General features: G+C 47.0%; 1 protein-coding gene across 4 annotated transcripts in view; it reads left to right on the forward strand.

Moving 5' to 3' along the window:
- The window catches only part of MPPE1 (metallophosphoesterase 1), a 69,687-nt gene that overhangs the window by 31,510 nt on the left and 19,694 nt on the right, over positions 1 to 18,483 (forward strand). For 2 of the 4 annotated variants that reach the window (XM_066579532.1, XM_066579531.1), the window contains exons 3-7: positions 1,943 to 2,051; positions 4,126 to 4,229; positions 6,591 to 6,671; positions 7,246 to 7,354; positions 10,448 to 10,516. In XM_066579532.1, the coding sequence (XP_066435629.1) occupies positions 1,943 to 2,051; positions 4,126 to 4,229; positions 6,591 to 6,671; positions 7,246 to 7,354; positions 10,448 to 10,516 (472 nt within the window). The remainder of the gene's footprint in view (positions 1 to 1,942; positions 2,052 to 4,125; positions 4,230 to 6,590; positions 6,672 to 7,245; positions 7,355 to 10,447; positions 10,517 to 18,483) is intronic. The other 2 variants (XM_066579533.1, XM_066579534.1) reach the window with 1 other exon arrangement.

Genomic DNA, 18,483 nt, shown 5'->3' on the forward strand with positions numbered 1-18,483 from the left:
ACCCTCTGATCTAGGGTCAGACATGGCACAAAAAAAAACCTCAGGCGGGAGGGAATGCTCCGTACTGCCACAGGAGTACCTGCAGGGGGGACAGGGGAGGGGGAGGGGAGACACCGCGAAGTGCTGCCTTGGCAGGGCTTACCCGGTCTAGCAGCTGTTTAAGCGGTTCCCCTGATCCAGCTGGAGCCTCTGGTCCTGAAGCTTGAAGGCCGTCAGGTGTCGACGTGGGTCCACCACACGGAAATGGTAGTGTTGGTGACCTGGCAGGTGTGTGGCAGGAACTGCTGCGGGTGCTGCTACAGCTGCTGGTGCCCTTTACAGAAGGTGCTGCTGCTGTCCGGCTGCTCACTCTGTGGTAGCAGGGCCGTGTAAGCGCTGGATGCTGCGTGCTGAGAACTGAGAGCTGCGCACAGTGCTGGGCTCAGTAGCGCTAGACAAAGGGACTGTCTTGCTGCTGGGAGCGGCCATTCTTCTGCCTGGCTGCTTCTTTTAAGTCTGCCGCAGCCGGAGGGGGCGTGGCTTGTCCTGGAAGTCTGCCCGCGACCCGGAAGTGACGTTTTCCGGCCCAGCGTCGGCGCCCCACCCCCGGAGTGCCGCGCCCGGAAGTGACCTGCCCAGCCAGCGCCCCGGCGTCCTGCTAGCATGCCGTGCCCCTATACCTGCTGCTGGGAGAGCTGGTGCTGCCGCTGCCATCGTGATGCTGCCCGTTCTGCTTCATTAAGGACGTCCGTTCTTAAGGTACCTTGCGTCCTGTCAGGGGAGCCACAGCCTGGCCACACGTCGACCTGTCTCCAGCAGTGCTTCCCCCTATGCGTCACTGGTCAGAAAGTGCGCCACTCCAGGGAGGGGGAGCCCTATGGCTGGCGGGTAACCAGCGCCAATGTGCATTGCAGGGTCGGGCCCCTTTTTCTTCTCTGGGTGAGACGCCGCAGAAGTGGTGGAGACACCCCCTGCCTGCATCTCCCCCGGGAGGCCGGTAGAGCCAGGGAAAAGCCCCGACTCCCCGTGTATAGCCACGTCTGCCTCCTAGCAGAAACTAAGCTAAAGACTAATTAGCTGAGTGCCTGCAGGGGGGATATAATCAGGGGGGAGGAGCTAACACTTTTTTGCTTAGTGTTGCCTCCTAGGGCAGTGGCTATATTCCATGGTCTAGGCTGTGGCCCCCAATGATACGGACGAGAAAGTTTTTAGGCAGGTGTTACCATGATAGCGATGCAGATATATATGTGCCAGAGATGATTGCAGTATGTAAGTGTGCATAAATAATATATCTCTCTCTATTAAAAAGATGCTGAATAGAGATGTTCGACTGTGAAAAACCTTCGGTTCAGTCTGAGTTAAGGCCCATTTAGATGGGACGAATGTCGGGCAAACGATGCCCTGACACTTGTCTCCGCACATACTAGCTCCCATGCTGCACAGGAGTTAGTACCGCTTGCTCACAGTGGGGCGGCTGAAGGAGATTTCACTCCTCGCTCTCCCCCGCCCCTCTCCATTGACTTAAAGGGGTTGTCCCGCGAAAGCAAGCGGTGTTAAGCACTTTTGTATGGCCATATTAATGCACTTTGTAATATACGTCGAGCATTAAATATTGGCCATACAGAAGTTATACACTTACCCCCTCCGGTGTTGGCGTCCCCGTCTCCATGGCGCCGACCGAAGCCGCCTTCTCCTTCCATTAGACGCGCTTGCGCAGTCTGCTCTTCTGTTCTGTTGAATGGGGCCGCTCCGGCGTGCTCGCGCCGCACAGGTCTTCTGCGCATGTTTGTGATTTGATCACTAAAGTTGGTCATATATGTCTGGCGGCAGATTATCTCTTTCAGAACAAAAGAATTGGCATGGGCAACAGACATTTTTAAAATATTATAATGTAAAGAACTTTGAATATGCCTCGATTTTGTTTTCTGAACTTCCGATATTATGTCATTTATTCTTTGGTTAGGGAATGGCAGATGGAGCGGGCTTATCAGAGTGCCATTTGGCTGCTGCAGCCGGACATTGTCTTCATCCTTGGAGATCTGTTTGATGAGGGTAAATGGAGTAACTCTAAGGTGAGATGTAGAACAATGCTGATGACTATATTGGAATAAATGTGTGCATGTGTGAAAAGAGCTTAAAGTGGTTCTGTTGTGAAACTATGCTGTCCTGTTTTACCTGTTCTACGAGCTATTGTAGTAAACTACACAACGAAATATCAGCATTTGGGATCAGATCAGGTAATAAAGAATACAGCAGACTTATAAACTTGGTGAACCTGTATGTAACTCTTCTGTCACTCCCTGATCTCTGAAGGAGAGAGATGTGTAGCACCACTGTCTGGAGGCTGTAATAATCTACTGATTGCAAGTATCAAAGTTCACAAACCTGCTGTACTGTTCTTAGAGACTTACAGAAAGGAATGGTGTATCTCTAATATGGCCGCCCTGTGAATGTTTTTAAAACTAAAGTATAACTAAAACAAAAAAAAACAAATGCATTATTCTTCTTACAGATGGAAATTCAGTTAAAGGGGTTGTCCCGCGCCGAAACGGTTTGTTTTTTTTTTTTTAACCCCCCCCCCCCCCCCCCGTTCGGCGCGAGACAACCCCGATGCAGGGGTTAAAAAAACAACCCGCACAGCGCTTACCTGAATCCCGGCGGTCCGGCGTCTTCATACTCACCTGCTGAAGATGGCCGCCGGGATCCTCTGTCTCCATGGACCGCAGGGCTTCTGTGCGGTCCATTGCCGATTCCAGCCTCCTGATTGGCTGGAATCGGCACGTGACGGGGCGGAGCTACACGGAGCTACACGGAGCCCCATTCAGAAAAGAAGAAGACCCGGACTGCGCAAGCGCGGTTAATTTGGCCATCGGAGGGCGAAAATTAGTCGGCACCATGGGAACGAGGACGCCAGCAACGGAGCAGGTAAGTATAAAACTTTTTATAACTTCTGTATGGCTCATAATTAATGCACAATGTACATTACAAAGTGCATTAATATGGTCATACAAAAGTGTATAGACCCACTTGCTGCCGCGGGACAACCCCTTTAAGACTAAAATGACATTTATCACCAGTCTTCCTCTCTGTAATTGTTGATTTTCTCTGAATGGTGGAGTATAACTGCTGTGATATTTCTCACACACAGCAAAAGAGGAGATCCTGCTCTCCTATCCTTCTTTCGCACACAGAAGCAGCAGCATCATGGAGGACATGATACAGCAGTATTTTATTTCTGTACTTGGCAGCTGCCTTCTGCTCCCTCCTCCCCTTCTCTTTTCATAGACTTTTATGCGCAGCTGCTGTAACCTGATGCCTCAGTGAAACTCATAATTCACCTTCATCTCTGCCACAGTAAAAATGGATTTTACCAGTAATCTGTGCCAGGGAAGGAGGCGTGGAGTCTAATAAGTGGAGAAAAAAATGCATTTTATCTTCATTTGTACTATTGATTTATGGAACAAAATATGAAAGATAGTTGATCTTTAAAAGTAATGGTGTGCCCGTCTGTCTGCGTTTAACTCTCTTCTCTGCTCTACTGCTATATTGTATATTTTTAGGTACCTGAATGTGGATAAGGCAGAGTTCACTTCTCTTGACCATTTTCATTTTCAGCTATAAATTTAAAGAAGTTTTCCAGGCATTGCCCACTGTCAGGGCTGGGGATACATCGGGGCGGTGCAGAAGCCACTGCTCCACCCCCTATGTAGTCGCAAGTGCTTGTAATTGCAGGACCAGTTCCCATTGATATCAAAAACACATCTGTAGGCAACAGTGGCTTTATGTGCACATATCTAGATATTTGTTGTTCCTTGTCTGAACACTGGTCCTTCTCTGTGATGTCACCAATTCTACTTTTTTTTTTATATGGAAGCTAAAGTAGCAGAGAGCAGGTAGCATTTTCTAGATACATCTATTGTTGCTGTCTGTTGACTATTATCTGCTTTTCATTTGGGGCAGAAAAATTGGTAACAAAAGGGAGGGATGGGCAATTAGTGCAAGTTATGTAAATAACCTAAAACTGACCCCAAACGCACAATAGAATACTTAGTATCATAATGGACCCCATTTTGTAAGCTGTGTGGTCTCAAATTGTCTTGATATTGGATACTATTCATCAACTGCTTATGTTCTTTCTTCCCTCAGTCATGGGAAAATGATGTTGCTCGATTTCAGTCTATATTCAGACATCCTCCTCACACAGAGCTGTTAGTTGTTGTTGGAAACCATGACATTGGATTTCATTATGAGTAAGTACTGATTTGGATATTGTGCTTGAAATGTAGAAAATTAACACTTATTAGAAAATTTCATTTTTTTTTACAGTATATTTTAATTTTTGATTTAAGGACCTTTTACATGGCATGATAATCAGGCAAGAACATTCGCCTAGACCAGTGGCGGCGAACCTATGGCATGCGTGCCAGAGGCGGCACGCAGAGCCCTCCCTGCTGGCACGCGCCGCTGTCAGCCGCTCACCACGTTAGTGAATACGAGAAGGGGCCGCGGCTCCCCTGCCAGTATTCACTCAGTGGCGCGGATCCCGGCGCACACTGTGACGTCAGTGTGCACCCGGGATCCTCCTCCCCCCTCCACTGACGTCTCCTCTTAGGTTCCGCTAGAGCAGGGGGAGGAGGAGTCCGGCAGCACACTGACATCACAGTGTGTACCTTGGATCAGCTCCAGCAGCAGCGCCGAGCAGAGGAGGAGGGGTAAGTATATGGGTCTCGGGGTGGACAAATGATCGTTCAGTGTAAACTGTCACTCAAACTATCGTTTGAGTGACTTTTGAGCGATCCTCTGTCAGTGTAAATTTGGGTTTAACAGCCCTTAATACAGTCCAACACTTCTTTTTCAGTTCTGAAGACTGCATAGGAGAAACCTCCCAGCATTCCTTGCTGGCTCAAAGTCTTGCTATGGCTAATTTGCATTCATGGAAATACAGTCTTTACAGAAGGAACTGTACAGCATGAAATACCAACTGGCCTGCTTCTTTAGGGCTCCATAAAACTGTTCTGGTGGACTGGTCAGCTCTGACACGTCTGTTTTATTAATTCTGTTTCCCATTATGTAACTTTTCTGGAGCATTTCCTAAAACTAAGCATTGTGCTCTCTCTGTTATTCCACTTAGAAATTTATGACTAAATTGACATCTGAGTGCTACCAGCTGGGGGCGTCCCAGCACACTGTCACTGCCCGATCAGTACTGGAACGCCCAATGAGAATTTATTCTTAATTGTCTGGAGGAAATAACGTAGAAGTCATACTTCATGGGGAATACAAGTATTTCTAAAACTGACAGGGGAGGAATGCTGAGAGGTCCTCTTTAACTGAGGAAGGGAGTCAATCTTCAGCCTGCTGACAAGTTGGTCCTCCAATAACATTGACTGGCAATATGTAACACGGTCAGTAGTATATGTAAAATACAGATGTAGCCGTGCTAACGCGTGCTGCATTAGTGCGCTACTGAGTTAATGAGCCTTGACTTTGTACACCACAGCCGCCCTTACCATACATTACCATTAATGATGATCCCCTTATTAGCACCCCATATATTTTGGTATCCCTTAATTGCTTTTTATAGAGAATTCAACATAAACATAATATCATGTTAATGCAGAGACTTGTAGCTCAAAAGCGTTCAATAACAACTGGAGCTCTGCTTCATCTCTGCTGGCATCTCTAAGTAAGGCCTCATGTCCACGGACACACACGGATTCTATGTTTGGAATCCCATAGCGGATTCCTGCCGTGCCTGCAGACATGAGGCAAAAAATACATTTTACTCACCTGTCTAGACGCAGCGCTGGTCGCCGCCGCCGCAGCCGGATCTTCTTTCTACTGTATGGTGGATGTGCACGGCATGTGCCGTACAGTTTTCCTTTTTTAAAATCTGCTTCTCCACGGATCTACAGCACGTCCCCAGTGTTAGCTGCGGACTGGACGGCTTCCATTGACTTTAATGGAAGCCTTCCCTGTGGGATCTGCAGAAAAATGAAGCCTGCTGCGGTTTTTTTTCCCCCCGGTGTGCGATCCACTTACATTTAAATACCTGCGGATGCCTAGTGATTATCTATGGGCATATTGAACTGCAGATCATCCGTGCGGGTGACTCACGCGAATTCCGCAATTCAGTTATGCCCGTGGACATGAGGCCTAAATGTTCTTACCGAGAATGGCCAGGATATAGAGTACTTGCATTATGTACTGTACAATACACAGGTCTATCATTTATTTATTTTTACCTTGAAATCAAAATTTAATGTAAAATGTTTAACATTCTAACTAATTACTAATAAGGGGATATTTCTTGGCAGCGATGAAATTAACTTGTGCAAAGTCTAGATCTTTAGTGGTAAATACCTTGATATGTTTCAAAGCCTGTAATTTGGTGCTAGTTTCATGTTTCCGACCCTGGTGTGAGGTGTCAATATTACATCCTTGGTGTCATTGGCAGACAGTAGTATCTAGAGAGGGCAGCGGTGGAAGAGCTACAGTTTCTGGCGTGCTGGCATATACTTTTAGGGACATGAATACTTTGTTTCACATTTTTATCATGGCCATGAAATCCTGAACTCCTAATATGTTGTTTTTGTCTACTTTTTGCACAGAATGACTGCACACAAACTTAATCGTTTCGAGAAGGCTTTTAACTTCACTTCTGGGAAGGTCCTCTCTCGTAAGGGAATAAAGTAAGTAGTGCGTGTAACTTTAGTGCTACAGCATGTTATTTATACAAAATGTTGCATCTTTTTTTTTCCTATTGAAATGTATATTGATTTGCCACCCCTAAACCTTCACTGTACATACGGAATAAATTACTGAGGATGTGCTTCATCTTTTACCAGTACCTTCTATATTCAGCGTGCCACATCTATAGGCCACATTGCATAAAAATTGCGCTGTAAGTTCAAACAAAGGTTTTGCACCAAATTCTGCCCAATTTAGTTGCAGATGTAGCTGCGGATTTCCCTCGTTGTGTTGAAATGAATGAAATTGCAAGGACATTTCACCACAAAGATTGCATACTTTTCTTCATATTAGCAGTTTTCACAGCAAAAGGGGTGTTACACAGACCAGTACTGACAGCAGTACAGATCCTTGTCTTGTTACATTACTTTTCTTACGCTAATTTTAATTATGTAGTTTGGCAGTTTGTAACTGTTAGTTGATTTTCTTCAAACTCGCCAGCAAAATTCTGTGCGGGTTGATAAAAACCCTTTTCTTAACACTATTTAACCGATTACCATATTTTCTTTGTTTCAGTTTTGTCTTAGTAAATAGTGTGGCTCTTGAGGGCGATGACTGCATAATCTGCAGAGCAGCAGAAGATCAAATCCTTGAGGTTTCCCGTCAGCTCAGTTGTTCCAGATTGGTAAGATTTATCTTTTCACATGGAATCCCGCTTTCAGTAATATGTTGGAAGATGAAGTTCAAATGTGTCAACCTCATATTGAGCTTCCAATGGTTGTTGCCAATGGTGAGCTTCCTGCTATAGCTGGAAATGATGGGCTATTTTACAGGAAAGCGTTACATTTATATGAAGCCCCCTACTGCTTATTCCAAGCTGAAGCGTACACTGGGCTGGCCCTTATTTTTCAACTTTATAAAAGTTTACGAAACTCGTTGGAGCAGGACCCTCACCCCTACTGTTTCCATCAATTGATTACTTCATGTAACCGTTGTCTTGTGTTATTTCCCCTGTATTGTAAGCGCTGCAGAATATGTTGGCGCTATATAAATACAGATTCTTATTTTCTGCTTTAAAAGGAATGTCGCTGTTAACGGTGGCGTTACTTTTAACATGGCCCCCTATGTATACCGCTGTGCACCTTTGATCTGTGTTATACATGGGGAACATTATCGGGCTTTATCACTGAGCTTTACCTCATTAAGTGCAGAGAATTATTCATGAGGTGGGAGGGGCAGCGCTGTCCAGCATTTTGTCTTACAGATCGTTGCCGGAGAACGTAAAAAATTCCCAATTGCTACTACATCCACTTAGGAAAAAATAATGTTCAATGTTTTTTCAAATAGTTTCTATCAAGCAGTCATGGCATGCCTATATGATATTTCATGAATCTGTGGTAGGGGTCCAGCAAATGAGCACCCCAATTTTCAGGATTGGTGAGGTAGTCGAGCTGTCACATCTTCACTATTAAATATCTATGCCAGATAAGCACAGGTATTAGTCTTCGCCAAAAAAGAGAAATGGTTCATTATTGAAGCCAGTGATTATATTCTATTTACTAGAGATGAGCGAGCACGCTCGGTTGAAACAGTTACTCGAGCAAGCATCGGTCTTCTCGAGTAACCGCATACTCGTCCGAGCAGATTCGGGGGGGCAGAGTGAATCTGCTTGGACGAGTATGCAGTTACTCGAGAGGAGCGATGCTTGTTCGAGTAACTGCCTTAACCGAGCGTGCTCGCTCATCTCTACTATTTACCTATTTTCAGCAAAACTTTTTTCTGTTTTTAACCCCTTCCCGCCCTATGACGTAAGGGTACGTCATGGCAGGCTGGTACTTCCCGCAAAATGACGTACCCTTACGCTCCCTCTATGTCTCCAGCTGGCTCTTGCGATGTTATCGCGAGAACCCGGCCTGTCGCCATGGCAACAGGAAGCCAGACACTGGCGTCCTGTAGTGCCAATGCCTATGATCGCTGTATAAGCGATAAGGCATGGCAAGGCAGTAGCTCTGCCATGCCTTATCACAGTGATCATAGCTACAGTGCTGCAAGTCCCTCAGAGGGACTCAAATTGTATAAAAGAAAAATGTAAAAAAAAAAGAAAAATTTAAAAAAAAAACCCTTTTTTTGGGCTTTTTCTAATATTAGCATAACGACGTGTACAAAAAGTTGAACACGCTTTTTATATTGTACGGTCAAAAGCGTAAAAAAAAGAGGCAAAATGCTAATTTTTAGCATTTTGCCTCCCAAAAAATGCAATAAAAGTGATCAAAAAAGCTGTGTATTCCCCAAAATGGTACCAATAAAAACTACAGCTCGTCTCGCAAAAAATAAGCCCTTATAGAGCTCCGTACATAGAAAAATAAAAATGTTACAGGACTTTGAATGCAGCGATAGAGGAAAAAATTTTTTTTCCAAAAAAAGGGTTTTTATTGCAAAAAAAAGTGTAAAAGCCTAAAAAAAATAAGAATTTTGGTACCGTTGTAACCGTACCGACCCGCAGAAAAAATGTATTGTGTCATTTATGCTGCATGATTAACGCTGTAAAAAAAAAAAAAAAATCTATCTCAAAATTGATGCATTTTCTCTCCCTGTTATCATAAAAAAAATAATAAAAGTTTTACAATATAGTCTATGCACCCAAAAGTGGCACCTATAAAAACTACAGTTCGCCACGCAAAAAACATGCCCTTATACGGCCGCGTCGACGGAAAAATAAAAAAGTTATGGCTTTTGAAAAATGGAAATGAAAATCTGCCAAAAAATCGTTGTCCTTAAGCCCAAAATGGGCCATGTCCTTAAGGCCGCCTGCACACGGGCGGAAATCCCACGGCGGGATTTCCCGCGGGATTTCCGCCACTAAAAGCCTGCATAGGAGTGAATTACAATACGCACTCCTATGCAGACGGCTGCGGTTTGGCTGCGCTAAATCTCGCGCGGCAAACAAACCGCGGATACGTCACTCACCCGGCCGCCGGCTCCGGTCTGCGCATGCGCCGGCAGCCGGCACATGAAAGAGCCGGGGCCACCGGGCGCGGGTGAGTACGCGCTCGTCCCTGCAGGCGCTCGGGTCGGGTCCCGCAGCGAGAATTCTCGCCGTCAGATCCGACCCGCTCGTCTGCAGGCGGACTTAAGGGGTTGAACATGTTTTTAAGCAATTACTGAGGTTGCCTGGATGTGTCCACATAAATTTCTCTAAGAAGAAATTGGTGGAAGAAAAGAAACTGGTCGAGATAGGGAAGAGTATACCGGTTTTGAATGGACTTAATCGTTGCGTAATGCATATACTATGTTCCAACCTCAAGGCATTTGATGGTCGCCCAGCAGCTGCCCGATTCAGCTGAAGTGTTTCGGTTTTTTTTCGTTGATTGGAACAGGATTAGGGGTGGGAGCAGCAAAGGTTTAACTTTTGGAAAATTACTTATAGCTAAAGGCCATTTATGTCTTTAGCAATGTTTTATTTCCTGAGGTCTTCTGAAAGTTTTTTGCACTGAGGCACAGTGCGCGCTAACCAATATTTAATGGGCAAAGTAACTGTGAAACGCACACTTCCAATCTTGTCTTTTATTGAGCACACTGCAGAGAAAAAAGAATATATGAACATCACTTGTTACACTAATATATATCATATTTATTAAGTTAATATTCACATAACAGATGATGTTCATATATTTGGGATCCCTGTCCCATATCTGAAATATCTTTAATTTAAAAAATAATGCCTGCATACGTTTCCTCTTAAATTTATTTAATGCTACATAAATTTTCCTCAAAAAAGGTTCCTAAAAAATCTACAGCTCGTCCTGTGAAAAGCAAGACCTCACATCGCTACATTCATGGAAAAAAGGTTATACTAAATTCTTTTAAGCATCTCTCTAATAAGTTTTAAGTGTCTTAAATGGCCACTCCTGTGAGAATGCATTTTTTTCATCCCTGGCCCTTTCACCTGATTGCCTGTTAAACTCTAGAGGTCTCCACTATGTATTGCAGCCACATTCCTGCGGTGCTACCCCTTGTCTGATGCTTATCAGGCACCATCTTCAGGTTGAGATTTTTTTAACTTTCAGTTTCATATGTATCCCATGATGCATTAGTTGAGGCTACACCATTTTGCCTGCAAGGGAGCAGTTTAATTATCATTACCTTCTGTCTTCACCAAAATTAGGTTAGGAGGATGAGCTGTGATCTCCCCTAATATATCTGTGTGACAGATGCTGTGTGATCATCAGTAGCTGTGACATAAGTGCCTGTGTTCCCCTCAACACAGTTTCTGTGGAGATCCATGTAACGGCATCTCACAAACTCAGAATATGACTAGAAAAATGAATCCATAACCCCCAAATAGATCTGAGATGGGCAGAACAAAGATCACATGAGTATCTGAGGAAAAAGAGGCTGGGAGATTCAGACGGGAATAAATAACTAAGCAAGCTAACACTAGCACACATATAAATACTGGGGGATAGCTACATAATCAATAAAAAAAAAACACACTGGAGTGGCCCTTTAACCCCTTCAGTGGCAGGTTTATTATTACCATGTCACGCCTCACAGGGCAGGTTTTTTATGGTTCAAAAGTATTTTATTATTATTAGCTGCATCAGGAAGTACGGTACAGGCATAGAAATGAACATTTTGCAGTCAGTCATCATCTTATCTTTCAGCAAATTCTACAGCTGACCGGGCCCCCGTGCAGGTTTTTAAACAAACATAACATAGCAAATCGTAAATCATAAATCACATTCCTCTGAAACTTGATCATCAAACGTCCCAATATTCGGGGAATTTATGGATGAACTTAAAAGTATCTGGACCTTTTAGAAGGTGAGAAAGTCCAGAAGCGAAGAAAAAGTAAAGGAAAGGAAACAAGAGTGGGTGAAGGGGAAGGGTAAACGGTAGGGTTAGGGAAGTCTGTCCGGTCCGAGCACACCCCGCCGTCCAGTTCCTCCCTTAGATGGGGCAAGTTGACCTTGTTGGTAGGAGAGTCCATGCCAGCTAAGTAGCGGTAGTGCCGTCACGTAGCCATGCCTCCAAACCGGGTGAGACCCGAAACTGCAACCACACCGCCCAGGTATTATAGAATTTAGAATAACGCAACTCGTCTTTAGCGCACAATTCCTCCATTTGTTTTAAGTTGTCCATAGCTTCCAGCCACATTACTCGCGTTGGGGGCGTCGTGGATTTCCACTTTCTAGAAATGATCTGCCTAACTGCTAATATGAAAAAACGCAGTAGGGAGCTTTTTGTGCCGGACAGTGACCCCGGGAACATAGAAAGCAGCGCCAGCTCAGGGGTAAACCTGGTCGAGCCTTTACAAGTAGCCAAGTATAAAGCCTCCACCTCGCGCCATAGTGGTTGGATGTGCGTGCAAGACCACTATATGTGGACAAAGGTCCCCGGTTCGCGGAGACACCGCCAGCAAAGAGTGTTGGGGGTATATTTTGGCCTATCCCGCCGGGGTCCTGTACCATCGGGTCAGGATCTTGTAGTTAAGTTCCTGTAGTCTGCTAGAGATATTCGATTTATGGGTCAGGACGTAGGCCTTCTCCCAATCTTACACTGATAAATCTGTCCCCAGTTCTTTCTCCCATGTCATTTCTAGCTTCCTGTTCCCTCCTGACGTGTCCTTCTCTAGTAGTAGTTTATATATAGAGGAAATGGTTATTGGGGGGTCAGGATTTGACAGACAGATCTTCTCAAAGGTTGTAATTGTCTTCCCTAGTTGTTGTAAGCTACCCAACGACCTCACATAGTGACATAGTTGTAGATATTGGTACCATGCTCCGGCCAGGGTGTCCCTCCCGTCTAGGATCTCCTGTAGGGTCTTTAGTCTCGTGCCTGTCATAATGTCTCGAATTCTGGGGACCGAGTCTGCCGTTCCTACTATCAATGAGGAGCCCCCTGAGAACGTTGGTGCACCTGGGTTACCCACCAGGGGGGTGAGCGGGCCCAGAGAGGTAAACAATCCTGATTTGCCAGCAGGGCCGATCCAGGTGCTAAGCAGGTTTTCTATGAAAGGCGACATACCCAGGTCTCTGTGTCCGCCCCTTCCCGGAATCCAAATGCACCCTTGTACCCCGGTCGGCGTTGCATCGTGTTCAGCTTCTACCCATCTTTTGCGCCCTCTGCTATGAAGCAGGTCGAGTACACATTTGGTTAGGGCTGCTCTATGGTACAGGGAGAAATTAGGAATTCCCATCCCGCCACTTGTCTTGGGGCTGGAGAGGGCTCTCCAGTTCCTCCTGGGTCTGTGGTTACCCCATATAAATCTCATGACTAACCGTCGAATCCGTGTGAGAAATGCTCCTGTTAATTTTATGGGTACCGTTTGAAAGATGTATAGGAACCTGGGGAGGGAATTCATTTTAACTGTATTTATTCTCCCAAACCAGGACAGTGGAAGAGACTTCCATTTGTCTAGGTCCTTCTCGAGAGCCGCGATCAGCGGTGTGTAGTTTTTTTTTCAAAAAGCTTGTCGGGATTCGCCGTGATAACCGTCCCCAGGTACCTAATTCCATCCTCTCTCCATGCAAAGGGAAATGCTAGTTGTAGTGACTCTGTTTCTTTCTCGGACAGTGTTACATTTAAAGGGGTTGTCCCGCGCGAAACGGGTTTTTTTTTTTCAACCCCCCCCCCCCCCCCCCCCCCCCCGTTCGGTGCGAGACAACCCCGATGCAGGGACGTAAAAAAAAACCCGCTCAGCGCTTACCTTAATCCCCGCGCTCCGGTGACTTCTATACTTACCGGTGAAGATGGCCGCCGGGATCCTCTTCCTCCGTGGACCGCAGCTCTTTTGTGCGGTCCATTGCCGATTCCAGCCTCCTGATTGGCTGGAATCGGCACGTGACGGGGCGGAGCTACACGGAGCCGGCATTCTGCACGAGCGGCCCCATTGAAGACAGGAGGAGACCCGGACTGCGCAAGCGCGGCTAATTTGGCCATCGGAGGCCGAAAATTAGTCGGCACCATGGAGACGAGGACGCCAGCAACGGAGCAGGTAAGTATAAAACTTTTGATAACTTCTGTATGGCTCATAATTAATGCACAATGTACATTACAAAGTGCATTAATATGGCCATACAGAAGTGTATAGACCCACTTGCTGCCGCGGGACAACCCCTTTAATATCTCTGATTTACTGAGATTGACTTTAAAGCTAGACAACCTACCAAATAATTCAAATTCCTTCAGTATGCATGGGAGAGCTGCTCTGCTCTAGGGTTGGTGATATACACCAGGAGGTCATCTGCATATAGCGCGACTTTGTGTTGTGTTCTGCCCACCCTAACCCCCTGTATGTCGTGGTTGGCTCTCAACGCCCTCGCCAATGTCTCCATCACTAATATATAGAGGAAGGGAGACAGGGGACACCCCTGTCTGGTGCCGTTGTTAATCTTGATTGGCTGGGACAGCCGCCCGTTGACCCGTACCCTAGCCACAGGGTCCCTGTATAGTGCCAAAACCCTGTCCAAGAAGCGTGGGCCTATGCCCACCATCCGCAGAGCCGCTTCTAGAAACCTCCAGTTCACCCTGTCAAATGCTTTCTCGGCGTCTACGGATAGCAGGCACAGTGGGTCCCCGAAGCAGCGTGCCCTGGACACCATTGCCAGAGTTCTGATTGTGTTGTCCCCTGCCTCCCTCCCGGGGACAAATCCCACCTGGTCTCTGTTTATCAGTATGGGGATGAGAGGTCTCAGACGGGCCGCTAACATGCTAGAATAGATCTTGGTATCGATGTTTAGCAATGAAATAGGCCTGTAGCTGCCACAGGCCAGGGGGTCTTTTCCAGGTTTAGGGATGACTGTTATGGTGGCCTGTAGGGCCTGTGGGGGGAATGGGCACTCGCGCGAAACAGTGTTAAAGGCATCTAGCATTATCGGGGCCATTGCTTCTCCACATATTTTAAAGAAGCGTGGCGTAAAGCTGTCAGGCCCGGGCTCTTGCCAATTTTGAGGGTCTTGATTGTGTCAGTTAATTCCCCTAGGGAGAAGTCTTCTTCTAGTGAGTACCGATCCGCCTCAGGGATGTGTTTAGGGCTATGCTGTGTTAAGTAAGTGTCTTGTAATGTTGCTGCCTCGTCAGTTGCTCTCATGTGGTCATTCTGTAGATTGTATAGGTTATGGTAGTAGGAGTGAAAGCTGTCTAAGATTTCTGTGTTGGTGTGTACTTGTACCCCGTTACGTGATTGGATGGAAAAGATGTATGTCTGTGGGGATTTTGGGTTGAGGGCCCTAGCTAGTCCCCTGCTGCATTTATTTCCGTACTCATAGAAGCTCCCCTTTGCTCTGTCTCTTTGACAGAGCGAGGCTTGGTCCAGTATTTGTAGAATCTGGCCGCGGACATCAGAGATCTCCGCTGTTCTCTCGTCCGATGGGGCTGCTTTGTTGGTTGACTCCAAGAGACCCAATTCAGCAACTAGTTTCTCCAGTGCTCTGCTTCTGTCTTTTTTTTAGGCATGCCCCATGGGAAATGAAAATACCCCGTAACACGCACCTGAGTGCTTCCCATTTGATTGGGGCTGATGTGTTGTCTGCTGCGTGATCTGTTTTAAATTGTTCTATTGCCTGTTGGATCTCTTGTAGGCAAGCTCCGTCGTTTAGGAGGTTGTCGTTTAGCCTCCAGCTACTGTTTGTTCTGTCTCTCTGACCCCAGTCTAAGGATTCCCAGACCGGAGCATGGTCTGACCACAAGAATGCCCCTATGGAGCACTTAGGATTCCTATCTAAAAGTTTGTGCGAGATGAACAGGTAGTCCAGGCGGTGGTAACTGTTATGTACTGGTGAGTGATAACTGTAATCCCTAACTTTTGGGTGTAGTAAGCACCACATGTCTACTAACCGTAGGTTCGTCAGTTCTCTCACTAGTCTACGCGTCGCTGTGGGTGAAATACTGGACTTACCCCCTGACGAGTCGAGGCTGGGGTTCATGGCCACGTTGAAGTCGCCTCCTAGAATTATAGCAGAGCTATCCGCGAAGGACGCCAGGGCCCCCAACACTCGGATCCCGAAGCGGACCTGTGACTGGTTGGGAAAATAAACATTAGCGATGGTAAAGGTCTCCACGCCCAGCTGGATTTTTACAAATAGATAGCACCCCTCAGGGTCGGCCTCCAACGAGAGAAATCTGTGTGGCAGCTGTTTGTGGAAAGCTATAGAAGTGCCTCCCGCTTTTTTCTGCGGGTGAGGGCAATGATACCACGCCGTGTAGTGGCGATGTCTGCAGCTGGGTATGCGTCCTTCTTCGAAATGGGTCTCTTGGATTAGTTCAATCATTATACCTTGTTTGTGTAGGTGATCTAATATCTGCCCCCTTTTGGCTGGCTTGTTTAGGCCCCTCACGTTGAAGGAGCCAACTGTGAGGTTAGCCATCAGGTGGTTTCCATGGGGTGTACTTCAGCAGTCTGACAGACTTAAGGCAGGGAAAGGGGAAGACTAGGGGGGTGGAAGAAGAGAACAAAGAAGAAAAAGATAGAATTAGAAGTGGACTGCCTATAGCAGCCATAATGTGGTGAAACCTAGACTCCAGCGAATCGCCAGATGTCGCACTGCTTTGAGCGACTTGTCACCCGGTAAAGAGAGTGGAAGCGCAACATGGGAGCGGAGGGCCCCTTCGGGCCGCACCCACCCAACAAATATATAACGATGTGACCTCAATGAGGTCTCTGATAATTAAAATATTGAACCCCAAACACCGACACCCCAAAAACTTTGAACTTCTTGCCCTCTAAGGGCCAAACTCTCCAAGTCTGGCGGAGAATTACGCCTCCGGGCGGATTGGCCTGAGACTAAGCCCATCGGATCATGCACGTGGACGTCCTACAAGTGTTCCGTTTCGCGGAACCCCTTTAAAATCTTTTTTTCAAGTCGTGCGATCTCCTCCTTTGCGACTCTCTCTTCGCCTCAGAGATTGTGTTGTCTGCCACTGCTCCTGTGCGGTTTGTGTGAGCAAGTTGGGGGCCGTAGGCCCATCAGGAAGAGCAATTAATGGTAACTCAAATGTTCCTAAAAATTTGGGCAGGTCGCCTAGTGAACGGAACACTGCTGATCTACCATCTTTTTTGGCTGATAAAGAAAACTGGAATCCCCAGCGATATTGTATCCCCTTTTCTTTGAGTGCCGCCAGGAGGGGACCCAGAGCTTTTCTTAGCTGTAAGGTGTGGCGAGCAAGATCCTGTAAAATGATGATAGTTTTGCCTTTGTATGATAAAAGTTCTGTTTGTTCCCTCGCTTTGCGGATTATTGTATCTTTATCGCGGAAAAAGTGTATCCTGCATATAATGTCCCGTGGGCGGTTGGGATCGGTCGTTCTGGGGCCCAATGCTCTGTGAATCCTGTCTATTTCGACAGGGCGTTCAGGTGATCTGTCTAGTAAACGCATAAAAAGGTTTTGTGCCCACGGTTCTAGTTGGTTCCCTTCCACTTCCTCCGGGAGGCCTCTAATGCGTATGTTATTCCTCAGATTTCTGTTCTCTAAGTCGTCTAAGTGCATAGTGAGAGTGGCGATCTGGTCTGCCTGGGTTTGTATTGCTCGTCTATGAGACTCCAGGATGGCTGCCGTCTCTTCCTGCACCCCCTCCACTTGATGCAGCCTGTGACCTATTTGGTGTACTTCTGTGTGGATGGCCTCTAAGGTTTGTTTGTTAGAGGCTTCAAATCTAGAGAATGGGGCACTCAGCTCATCTCTAGTAGGGATTTCCAAAATGTGGGTTTTCCATGCATCTTCCCCTGTGTCACACGGAGACATGGCTGGCAGCACCCTTCTGCCTTTTTTTAAGGTCGTTTTTGGGTGGTCTGGGGGAGATTGACGCGTGTCACAGGGAGGACTACAGCTCCCTTCTGATGTAAGTCCCTGGTGGTCGTGTGGAGGGGGGGATGTGTGAGGCTGTGGTGTAGCAGAGCCGCTGCTGTTACTCACATGAGCCCGTCCCTGGGCGCTGGTAGAAGCCTTGGGGCTGCTGCTGGTGCCGTTTCTGGAGGTTTGGAGACTGTGAGGGGGGAATCCCTCTGCTGAGCTGCCGCGGAGGTGTTCGCCGCTCCTGTCTGAGCCGCCGGCGTCTCCTGCACATGGCGCTCCGGCGCCATCTTGGATCTGGCGGGGACCGGGCGTGGGGTGCTGAGGAAGCGCTCCATCGTTCCACCGCTGCTGTCCTCTGCCGCTGCCTCTGTCCTGCGTCTGCCCATCGCTGTTTCTGAGGGTTTCTGGCGGTTTGTGCCGGTGTCTGGGGTCTGTATTCAGGTAGTTGCCGCGGGAGCCCTCAGGGAAGCGTCCTCACTCCTTCATGCGCCGGCCACGCCCCCAGGGCAGGTTTTTTAAATGAGTGAACAATGCAATAAAAACCTCGACCGTTCAGTGCTCTGCACATTGCAGCACGAGAGCTGTCCACGAAAATCTTCCGGGGTTTAACTTCATGGTCAGTGCAGCAAGCCCCAGAGATTTTCTGGGCGTGCCACTAAAGGGGTTAAAGGAAATCTATCATCTTTGAGCCCCATAAACTAAGTTATGGAACTCAAAGAGGAGGAAACAGGGAGCTGTGATTTATACTCACCTGGTCCTTTGTTCCAGCACTGTAACCCCATGAAGTCAGCACTCTCAAGCAGCTTGACTGTTTCTGCACGCACACATCTACCATAGCGATGAATAGGAGATGCATGCAGAAAGAGTCAAGCTGCTGGCGCGTGGGAACACAACACTACAACGTGAGACTGGGGAGGTATGCAAGATACCTCCCCAGACTCCCCATTCCCTCACCATTGAGCACCATGACTTAGTTTATGGGACTCCCAGGTTATGACACTGTCCATTTAAGATTCTGAA

This window comes from Eleutherodactylus coqui, chromosome 9, assembly GCF_035609145.1.
Source record: "Eleutherodactylus coqui strain aEleCoq1 chromosome 9, aEleCoq1.hap1, whole genome shotgun sequence".
NCBI classification, from domain to species: Eukaryota; Metazoa; Chordata; class Amphibia; order Anura; family Eleutherodactylidae; genus Eleutherodactylus; species Eleutherodactylus coqui.